The sequence below is a fragment of the Gopherus evgoodei genome, unplaced genomic scaffold (genome assembly GCF_007399415.2).
Source record: "Gopherus evgoodei ecotype Sinaloan lineage unplaced genomic scaffold, rGopEvg1_v1.p scaffold_35_arrow_ctg1, whole genome shotgun sequence".
NCBI classification, from domain to species: domain Eukaryota; kingdom Metazoa; phylum Chordata; order Testudines; family Testudinidae; genus Gopherus; species Gopherus evgoodei.
Window position 1 is genome coordinate 1,042,515 of NW_022060027.1, and position 11,176 is coordinate 1,053,690.

The 11,176-nt window shown below is 51.2% G+C and overlaps 1 protein-coding gene across 1 annotated transcript in view; it reads left to right on the top strand.

Annotated features, from left to right (window-relative positions):
• The window catches only part of LOC115641758 (butyrophilin subfamily 3 member A1-like), a 29,257-nt gene extending 23,371 nt beyond the window's left edge, over positions 1-5,886 (top strand). The window contains exons 10-12 of the mRNA XM_030545124.1: positions 3,658-3,678; positions 3,826-3,852; positions 4,987-5,886. Coding sequence (XP_030400984.1) covers positions 3,658-3,678; positions 3,826-3,852; positions 4,987-5,801 — 863 coding nt within the window. The 3' untranslated portion in view covers positions 5,802-5,886. The remainder of the gene's footprint in view (positions 1-3,657; positions 3,679-3,825; positions 3,853-4,986) is intronic.
• The last annotated feature ends 5,290 nt before the right edge of the window (positions 5,887-11,176 follow it).

Genomic DNA, 11,176 nt, shown 5'->3' on the forward strand with positions numbered 1-11,176 from the left:
GCTGTGTTACTCAAAGTGATCAATTATGGCTGATGATGGGTTACAAATCACTTTAGTACTGAATGCAGAGGTAGTGAAATGCTGTTACCAATGTTGTTGTCATTATTGTATGAATAAAGGGGAGCAGAACTGTGCTTAACCTGTCCCAAATGAGGGGCTCACCCTCAGCTGAAAGGACCTTGTTAAACCAGGGGGTTCAATGCCAGAGCCCTGTGAAAGTAAGAGGGTGAGAAGAGGTGTTCTAACCAGAAGATGTTGACTCTTCTTATGGGTTTCTAGTCTGGTTTAACCTGTTTCTCCCCACTATTCAAAGAAAGAGTTAAATAGGCTTCATTAGGAGTCTCTTTGTTATTTTAAATATTCAATCAGAGCTGAAATCAGTTGTGATGGTTTCTGCTCTGCTTGCTAAGAGCTAGAAATCACTAAACAACTGACCTGCAGCAGTCACAGCAGAGAGGTGACAGTAGAAGAAGACTGATAGGCAGTCACTGGGATTGGTGAACAGACAGCTGAAAGGGCAGCCAGCCAAAGCAAGTGCTTGGGGAGTGGAGAAAGTAAGGTGCCTTCTTCCGCAGGCAGGAGGTGAACTCACACAAGTGCACCTCTGAACTCTGGGTCCTCACTGACCAAGACAACCACTGAGAGTGGTGTATGGTAAATGAGCAGAGGGGGGCACAGAAGAGAAAGTTTTAGTTGTAGAACTCGAGAACATGAGGCAGAAGGCACTGCCGCACGTACTCTGGGATGGGTGTCCTGCTCACAGTTTTACGGTTATGAATCCTGTTTGTGGAATTTTCCTTAATTAATGTCAAGTGACTTCCCTCCTTTCATTAAAAGTTTATTTTCTAGACTCAAGACTGTTTCAGAGTGGGGAGGTATTGCCTCTCAAAAACACCCACGGTGGTGTGTAATTTTCCCAGGTTACTGGGTGGGGACTCGGCTGGTTCTGTGTTGTATTGTTGAGAAGGAACTCCGAAATACTGAACTTGGCCCTGGTTGCTGCTGGCTGCACCTAGCAGAAGGGTTACATTTATCATTTCTCTCCTTTTCATGTAAATCAGATTTTTCTTTGTCATTACTCTCTGGTGAGCCGCATTCTTCTTTATCATCACTCTCCTTTATGCTGCCAGGAAAACAGGCCAATTCTCCATCACTTTCCTCACATTTCCATTCCTTGTCTTCAGATAAACCTGATAATTCCTTAGAAATACAATTTCTATCATTTACACTTCACACCTCAATTTCTTCTGCAGTGCCTAAAGCCTGGCCTATGTTGTTTTGTTTCAGATATTTTCCAATCAAATTTGTCCCTTGCTGCAAACTAGATTGCAACTGAGATTTTTGCTTCCTATAATAAGCTCCTGAAGGCTTCTTCAGGAGCATCTTTTATTTTCTATGGGGGAAAACAGACAGTATTAGGGAGAGTACAGAAGTCGGAAGTCGATTTTAAGAGACCTTTAAGTTGACAGAATGGGGTTGGTTGTGTGGATGCATCCATTTTAAAATCAACCTAACATGGCTAAATTCGACCTATCCCTGTAGTGTAGACCAGGGCTTAGAAAGTCTTTAAACATTATGTGTTAAGCATGGCAAAAGAAGTAACAGTATTTCTTTTATATTGTTGCGTACATAGGGGTTCAATAGATATCTCTGGTGTCTCCTTAAATATGTCCTTCGTTAGTTAATACTTACACTCTTCAAGACTTAAAACACAAGTACACTTTCACAATTACACAATAAAAAAAGGTTTACAATATCACAACTGGGCTCCCACTTCAGTTTAGTTCATTCTTATATCTCACTGACTGACTGGTGACACCCTCCTTATATGCCTGTGAGGGCATGGCTGATGGCATTCTAGAAGGTTCAAGGAAAATTTAGTTCTCAGAAAGTCTGGAAGGTTCCAGAAGATTCTACAAAGGTCTAGAACATTCTAGTGAGTTAGTGAAAAATGAATCCTCATATGGAATACCTGAAACATGTTACTTCAAATATTCTATATTCCCTTTTGTTGCTAACAACAAAAACAGCATGCTGGACTTGGTGCCCCCCCCCCCCCCCAAATCCCAGCACCTCAGATGATCGCCTGGGTCACTGCCCCCTAAATATGCCCTTAACGCAGCTGGGAGCGACCTTCCCAGCTTGAGTAGCCAGACACACACTAGTTCTGCTTGTGGTAATGCTAACAGTAGCAGTGTGGTTGCGGATAGCAGGTGCAGTGGTTCAGTGTAACCATCCAAGTATATACCCAGAGGATCGGGGCAGATTTGTACTAACCCAAGGCACCACCTGGGCTACCTCCAGCTACCCGCTGCTTTTAGCTCACTGGCTTGAATTGAACTAGCATGTGTTTGCCGGCCCAAACTGGGAAACTCACTCCCAGCTGCAGTGTAGATGTACCCTTTGTTTGGAACAACCCCGCATGACTCTGTTTGGAATGACCCATGCTGAATCTGAGTCACATTAGTCACTCCAGTGCCACGGCAGCACTGTGAGCTCTGCAGCAGACACAGCCCTTGTGCCTGGTTAGACTAGGGTGACCATACGTCCCGTTTTGGCTGCGACAATCCCTTTGTTAAGCCTTGTCCCAGCCAACCCGACTTTTTTGGCAAAATAGGGCATTTGTCCCATTTGCTCTTGAAAACTTGATCAGTTGGGAAGAGCAATGGGACAAATGCCCACTTTTGTCAGAAAAGTGGGCGCGGTGCAGAGGAATGTGTGTAGGGCGAACAGAGATGCCAGCCCTGAGCAGGGGAAGGCTGGGCTGGAGAGGAGAGGAAGGCTTCCAGTGCACAGGGGGCAGGTAAGGTTCCAGTGGACAGCGGCAGCCTCAAGCAGGGGCAGACAGGGTTTGAGCAACCAGTGACAGCCTTGGGGGGGATGGACGGCTCGGGCAAGCAGCTGAAGCCCACCCTGTGGGGAGGGGTCCTTGGGACAGCCTCACACGGTGTACTATTTTCCCTTTGGGAAATATGGTCACTTGAGGTTAGACAGATAGGTGTCACCTTCCCTTTACCATCTAATGCCAATCACATTGTTATGATGTAGCAGGAGGGGGCAGCCGCTTTCTATAGATGACTGCTGAAGTGCAGGATCTTCTGGGCCATTTCCCACAACGTTGCTGACGTTTCCATGCTTTGTTGCCAAGTCGATATCCCAGCTCTAAGCTCAAATCATCTGCATGCTCAGAGCCATAGAGGGCTCCAGACAAGCACCTTCCATCAAAGTGGGATGCTTTGCAAATCCAACCCAGGAATTTTATCCTGTCAGTCTGCCTTTAAAATCCCCAGTCTGCTGGGGGCCACCACAGCCAAACAACAGCTTCTTATAGGCCTGAGTTCTGCTCTGAGTGACACGAGTGTAAATCCAGATTCATTCCAGTGAAGCACACACAGTTATTTTGGATTTACAGCAGCATCACTGACAACAACATTTGCTCCAGTCCCTGATACTAAGATACAATATAAAGACATCCCTGAGAGCCGAGCATTGCAATTACCAGAAATCTCTGGTCCCTGGGGTGAACTGGGACATTTTTCCTTCGGCAGTGAGGGACCTTGAACAATGTATAAAGCGATCACATTGTCACAGAGCAGCACCCAGAATTGAGTCCTCTGCCTAAATGACAGGGAATAACACTGTCTATTTCCATTTCAGACAAAGCGGTCAGAGAACTAGGTAAGAGAATGTGTTATCGTGTCACATTTCACATTGCACGTTTCCTTGATATCTGCCAATGACCCCCCCCAACAATAGCATTTCCCGTGGGAGCGAGTTCCCTGCATTTGCCGTGCCCCGACCATGTTTGTTCCTCTTCCCTTGCAGCTTTCAGGAGGGCTCGGAGCTACATGGGTGAGTAGGGCCGAGCAGATTCTGTGCTGGGGTTAGTAGTATCACCATGATATCGTTGAGCTGTCAGAGTTGTGCAGGGGGCAGGCAGGGCAGGGTGGGCACTGGCTGCAGAGCCATGGGGCTGGATGCCATGTATGGGCCCTGAACACGCTGCTCTGAGCTGTAAGTCTCACCCCCGGGCAGTTCCCTCCTAATCTACCCTTAGTCCTGATCCCCACCTCCCATCTCCATTGGCCTGTCAGTAATGATCTGTCCCGTCAGTGATGATCCCTAACGTTTCAGCTCTCCTTACAGCCCCACTCAGCCCTCCCTCCATAGCCTGCAGAGTCTTCAGCCCCCTGGACACAATCCATGGGCCCCCAGGAGCAATGTTCCCTCTAATGTTTTACATCCATGTGCAGAATCAATTTTGTTATGTGCACCGATATGGAGGTCATGTCTGGAGGAGGTGGGGCCCAGGGGTTTGGAGTGTGGGACGGGGCTCATTGCTGGGGCAGAGGGTTGGGTTGTGGGGGGGGGGAGTGAAGGCTCTGGCTGGGGGTGTAGGCTCTGGGTGGGGCAGGGGATGAGGGGTTTGAGGTGCAGGCTGCCCTGGGGCTGCAGCAGAGAGAGAGGACTCCCCCCAGACCTTTCTCACCACAGCAGCTTCTGGCAGGGAGAGAAGCGCCTCTCCTGAGCCATGGCAGCTCTGGGGTTGAGCTGGGGCTGGGAGAGAGGCACCTCTCCTGGCCTGCGGCAGCACTGGGTCTGGGCTGGGCAAGGAGAGAGGTGCCTTTCCCCACCTGCGCAGCCCTTGATCACCTGTTGCGCAGCCGCACAGCTTAGCAAGAACTTTGCCCAGGAGCCCTAACCCCTCTTAGGGACAGATCCTGTACAAGGGGAAGTGAGAGTATACAGGAAGTCCAATCCCCCACTCCGGCTCTCCCCACCTCACCACCAGCTCAGGGGTCAGGCCCAGTCAGAGACCTGGAACTCCCTGGAACCCAAGGCTGGATCCAGGCTAGCTGTGCCAGTCCCACCAACCCATAGCCTGTCCTTCACTCCAGCTTTGCTGGCTGGAATCTCTCTCCTGTCAGATCATGGGGTCCCCGACTGACCCATGGCTAATGGGGATATTCTGGTTTCTCTCCCCAGTTCCTGTCACCCTGCATCCAGATTGCAAACACCCCGAGCTCACCATCTCTAAGGATGGCCGAGGAATCCAACACGACCCTGCCTCCCTAGGGCCAGCTACCTCTCCTGAGGCCCTGGTTGCTGTGGGGAGGGAGGGGTTTGTGTCTAGGAAGGATCATGATAGGGAGAGAGGAGTTTGCCGGGGGTACTGGGAGGTGGAGGTGGGGAACAGCCTGGACTGGAAGCTGGGAGTGCTGAGTGAGACTGTGAGGGACAGAGTGAGACAGGAGAGGTTGGAGAGACTCCCTGAGGGGGGGTTCTGGGCTCTGGGGAGATCTGAGGGGCTGTATTACCCCAGGGAGGCCAACACTATGATCCAGAACTTGGGTGTGAGGCCGACAGTGATTGGGGTGTATCTGGATCTAGAAAGGGAGAGTCTCTCATTCTATAGTGTCAATTCAATGGCCCTTATCCTGGAGATTCCTGTGGAAGGTTCTGAGAAATTGTTCCCATTCCTCAGCATTGGTCACGCTGCGGGGCAGGACCAGGGGAAACCCCTCAGTATCTGCCCCCTCAGTGACTGGGATTTCCCCCAGAAATTAAGAGTTAGTGGGTCTGTTAGTCAGGGAGATTCCAGAGTCCCTGCACAGACTCCTGCCGTGAATGAGGGAGAAGGGGAAAAAAACAACACAGGACCTGCCGTAGGAAAAACAGCCCCATCGCCTGGACAGCACCCAGCCCCTGGAGACAAGGAAGTGGAAAAAAAACAGGGCAAGGTCATCTGTGAGAGAATATTTCCAAAACCTCCTGTCCATGAAATGGAGGATGGGGGATAAAACAGAGCAGGAGCATCAACCACTGGAAACACCCCCTGGACAAAAGGGGAAAAAGAACAGCCAAAACCCCCACGTCTGAAACCCATCTGCCGAATTCCTCCCATGGGACAAAGGGAATCATGAAAGGAAAACACCAAGAGGAGTCTCTGGAGCTGACTCTTCTCCCAAGCATACCAGGGACAGGATATACGTTGCGTGAATCAGACCCAAATGCTGACACTTGGGAAAGAACCTCGCTCTAATGGGGAAGTGGGGAAATGGTGCCATATCAAACTAAACCCCAAACTCAACCCCAACCCCAAACTCAAAAGAGAAAGAGCAATTCATGATAATGCTTTAAACCAATCCCCTGTTAAATCAGAATGTGCTAATTGGAGCGAACTGCGTTAACAAGACTGATAAATGTAGGAAATTCATTACACATCGGTTGGGGGATGCAGAGGGGAAGAGTCTCGCAGTGGCACTGACTCACTTCCATTGCACACACACACATAGGTGCCAACTTCTCCTGGCATCGGTGGGTGCTCGTGCCCCCTGGGTCCACCCTGACTCCACCCCTGCCTCGCCCCTGCCCCACCCCCCATTTCAACCCTTTCCCCAATGTCCCCACCCGAACTCCACCCCCTCCCTGTCCCTATTGGACTTCTTCCTGCCCTGTCCCCCCATATTCCCCACCTCCTCCCCTGAGTGCCCCACGTTCCCACTCCTCCCATATCCCTCCCACAGCAGGCGATGGGAGGAGAAGTGGGGAAGGTGTGCTCAGGGGAGGAGGCGGAGGTGGAGGTGAGCTGGGGGGGCAGGGAGCTGACTGTGGGTGCAGAGCACCCACACATTTTTCCTCATGGGTGCTCCAGCCCCAGAGCACCCATGGAGTCGGCACCTATGCACACACACACTGCTCCAGCTAGCCTCAGGCAGTGCAAGTGGGTAACAGATTCTGTGTATCAGACTGGATTGTGATAGCCTCACACTGAGCAGTACCCTGAGGGCTGAATGCCTCCCACAGGCCCAGAGCCCTCCCCTGGGCTCTTGCAGGACTGGCTAGTCTTACTGGGAGCAGGGACGATGGATGATGCTGCAGAAGCTTCTCATGGAACAAGGACATGGGGAAGTTAAGACACAGTTGGAAATTGTAGTGGGTGGGGTGGAGTGCAGGAGGGGAACAGGCTGCTAGCTGCAGCATTGCCAAGTCCCTGATAAAGCTCCAGCTCCTGGAGTCCTGGAATTGTGGGAGAATCTCAGCTTTGGTTTAAAATAAATAAAAGTAAGTTTCTTGCCTATGGCTGTGGTGAGAAGCTGTAAAGTGTGACTCCAGTGCCACTGTGCGCCGTGTCTGGCTTTGCTGCTGAGTGTGCTGCATTTAAACCCTATGGCCTGGCTGTCAGTTTACTGCAGGTCATGATGGGACCTAGCAGTTAATGCGGGGGCAGGAAGCCCTGGGCAGTACTGCCCGCAGAAGCTAAATCTACACTAGGTTAAAGATGTGTGTGTGATGAGCTGGCTGGGCCCAGACAGTGCTCTCGCCTTCAGATCCCAGTGGAGACTGGGCTGTCTCGGTGACATAGGCATTTTGCCTCCCTGTAGCTGGTGGAGGTGAACTCCAGGGAGCTGTTACGTGTGAAAACACCTTTCTCCTGGTGCAGGCAGTGCCCAAACCATCCATTTCCACCCCAGCAGCAGCCAGCAATTGGCTTCCCAAAACAGACAGGACACTGGCTGCCGGGGTGGGGACAGAGGGGGGCAGGTGGATATTCGGGGAAGAAAGGACAATCATGGGGTGTTATGAGTTTGGAGCTGCCCTGTAATAATTTTGGAACTTTGTCTGCTCTGTTTGTCTGACTGTTCTGTGGAGGTCGCTGCATGACCATAGGGCATGGCCAGTGAGTGAAGCTTCCCCTGGGGGATGCTAGCTGCCTGTCCTGCCTCTTCTACCCGTGGTACCAGCCACACTCGCCCCTGCTTCACCTCAGGCCCCACTTCTCCCCTGCGAGAACCCGTCCCTGCTCAGCCCTCACTGCATCCCTCCTCCTCCACCCCCTCTCCCCTGCGAGGCTCTCACTGCTCCTGCTCTGCATGTCCCTCCTCTTCTCTACCCCCTTCCCCTGTAACGGCGGAGGTGTGAGGCGGGACACAGCCAGCAGGTCAGACTCAAGAGGTGGAGGAGAAGAGGGCTGCGGTGGGCAGCAGGGGGGATCTCCGGAGGGTTGGAGTGGAGGAGAGGTGGGACTCAGGCAGGTAGTGTTGCTGTATGGAGAAGTGGGGGTGGAGGGGAGGGGAGGAGAGGAGGGATGTGGCAGGTGGATGGGCTAAGTGAGGGAAGGGTGTGGAGGAGAGAAGGGCTACGGTGGGTGGGGGGTTCGAGTGAGGGAAGGGGCGGAGGAGAGGAGGGCTGTGGCGGGTGGAGGGTTCGAGCAAGGGAAGGGAGTGGAGGAGAGGAGGGACATAGCAGGCGAGGGACTGTCTGGAGAAGTGGAGGTGGAGTGGAGGAGAGGAGGGACTCAGCCAGGCAGTGGTGGGCAGTGGGGGCCTCAGGGAAGGGGCACAGCAGGGATGGGAAGAGGCAGAGTGCAGGAGGGACCACCGCGGCCCAGGTGTCCAGCGGTAGGTGGGCAGTGGTTGCACCAGGGAAGGCTTAGCCTCCCATGACCTATTACACCACTGCTCATGCCACAAAGGGTTAATTCAAGTGGGGGATTGGCTGTGCCCCTCCCCCAAACACTGCAAGGGATGAGAGACACTGCAGAGCTATCTGCTATGATGCGCCCTGCTGAACCACTCAGCCATTAACCAGGCTCAGGGACACAGGAGGGAAAAGAGACCTTGGGCTGCAGTGACAGATGCCCCAAAGGATGAGGAGGCAGAGACTGTGGGGACCAGATGGCCTCAGCTCCAGAACTGAGGATCTGGGGTAGGACAGGCTGCCTAGGGATGAGGTAGATGTGCAGGGAGCCCCTTTACTGTGTGAAACCCTGTTCTCTGGCTGTGCCTGGCTCCGGCTGTGGAGCTCAAACAAGACTTTGTGTAAGAAGCTGTTTGGGTCACTGCAGTCATGGCTGTTCAAAGCTCCTGGTGGTAGAACCACATATATTGCATCCAGTCAGACTTGCTGGGACTCAGCATGGCCAGCAAACATGGGGAACTGTAACCCAGGACTTCTCTGAGAGAGGAGAAGGCCTGAAGTGTCACTCAGAGAGGGTACAGAGGAGCAGCCAGTCCCATAAATGTAACACAAGCTTTGTGCAATAGCCTGGTTAGGGCTGCCAGGAAAAGGGGATTTTCCTGGGAGAATTTTCTCAGGAACAATTATCATGTGAGATGTTCCCATTGGACTCTTCATATTACTCCAGGGGGCGGGGGCATACAGACTTTCCCACACTTTGGTTACTGGTTTCTAGCTGTCTCAGGAAGAATCAGTGGCAGCGTTTTGTGTCCCTCTGCCATTCTCACACTCGGGAATTCTCATACAGGATCAATCCCAGCTGCCACTGGCATATCCTAATTTCAGAGAAACCTGATTTTCCGCTGGGACAATTGTCCACCAGGCTCTAATCTCAGCCACTAACTCTGGTATCTGAGCATCTTTCCACAGCTAAAGAGAGAGAATGTCTATGGCCCACTCCCCAACGGCAACCCTGGGGCAGCTGCTCATGCCCCAAGCTGCTGCTTGGCCCAGCCTCCATTTCTGATAAGCTGGGATTGGTTCCCTGCTGCCTCTTTCACTAGACCTGAGCAGGAGCTGAAACAGGGAGAGCAGTTATGGAGAAATGTCCCCAGCTGCTGCCTGTGTGTGGGGAGATGGCAGGACAGGAAATATGCCTCGTCTCCCTGTCCAGTCATACATGCTCTGCTCAGACTAGTCCCAGCCCTGCAGGCATTTCACCAGGCACTGGAGAGAGATCACCCAAGCTGGACTATTCTGTGCTCCCAGGAACAGCAGCCCACATCCCAGTGTCTCCTAGTGCAACCAGAGGGATACAGTGAAACCACTAGGAGTTAGATGTATTTGGCAGGAGGTAGGAGGAGTTGCAGGACCATTTCCACTTTGCCGCCATCTCCCTCCAGCCCCTTCCAGGCTGGATCCACCCTCCAAGGAGGGCTCCTTCCAGGCCCCATCAGCATAGGTGTAGTTTGACTTCTATATTTGTGGAAGCAGCTCCAGCCAGGCCAACAGGGCCACACGTGGGGGCAAATTCCTTACCTGCCCGAGGCTTCCAGGGCTGGGCCTGCCACAGCCAATGTTCCCTCTAATTTTACAATTATAGGTGTGCCCCACCCTCAGTTGTAGCATAGCTGAGAGGCAGAGAGGAGTTTAAAGAACAAATCATGTCAAATCAATCTGATAGCTTTCTTTGATAAGATAACGAGTCTTGTGGATAAAGGAGAAGTGAGGGATGTGGTATACCTAGACTTTAGTAAGGCATTTGATATGGTCTCGCATGATATTCTTATCGATAAACTTGGCAAATACAATTTAGATGGTGCTACTATAAGGTGGGTGCATAACTGGCTGGATAACCGTACTCAGAGAGTAGTTATTAATGGCTCCCAATCCTGCTGGAAAGGTATAACAAGTGGGATTCCACAGGGGTCTGTTTTGGGACCGTCTCTGTTCAATATCTTCATCAACGACTTAGATGTTGGCATAGAAAGTATTGTTATTAAGTTTGCAGATGATACCAAACTGGGAGGGATTGCAACTGCTTTGGAGGACAGGGTCATAATTCAAAATGATCTGGACAAATTGGACAAATGGTCTGAGGTAAACCGGATGAAGTTTAACAAAGACAAATGCAAAGTGCTCCACTTAGAAAGGCAAAATCAGTTTCACACATACAGAATGTGAAGAGACTGTCTAGGAAGGAGTATGGCAGAAAGGGATGTAGGGGTTATAGTGGAGCACAGGCTAAATATGAGTCAACAGTGTGATGCAGTTGCAAAAAAAGCAAACATGATTCTGGGATGTATTAACAGGTGTGTTGTGAGCAAGACACGAGAAGTCATTTTTCTGCTTTACTCTGTGCTGGTTAGGCCTCAACTGAAGTATTGTGTCCAGTTCTGGGCACCACATTTCAAGAAAGATGTGGAGAAATTGGAGAGGGTCCAGAGAAGAGCAACAAGAATGATTAAAGGTCTTGAGAACACGACCTATGAAGGAAGGTTGAAAGAATTGAGTTTGCTTTGTTTGGAAAAGAGAAAACTGAGAGGGGACATGATAGCAGTTTTCAAGTATCTAAAAGGGTGTCGTAAGGAGGAAGGAGAAAACTTGTTCACCTTAGCCTCTAAGGATAGAACAAGAAGCAATGGTTTTAAACTGCAGCAAGGGAGGTTTAGGTTAGACATTAGGAAAAAGTTCCTAACTATCAGGCTGGTTAAAC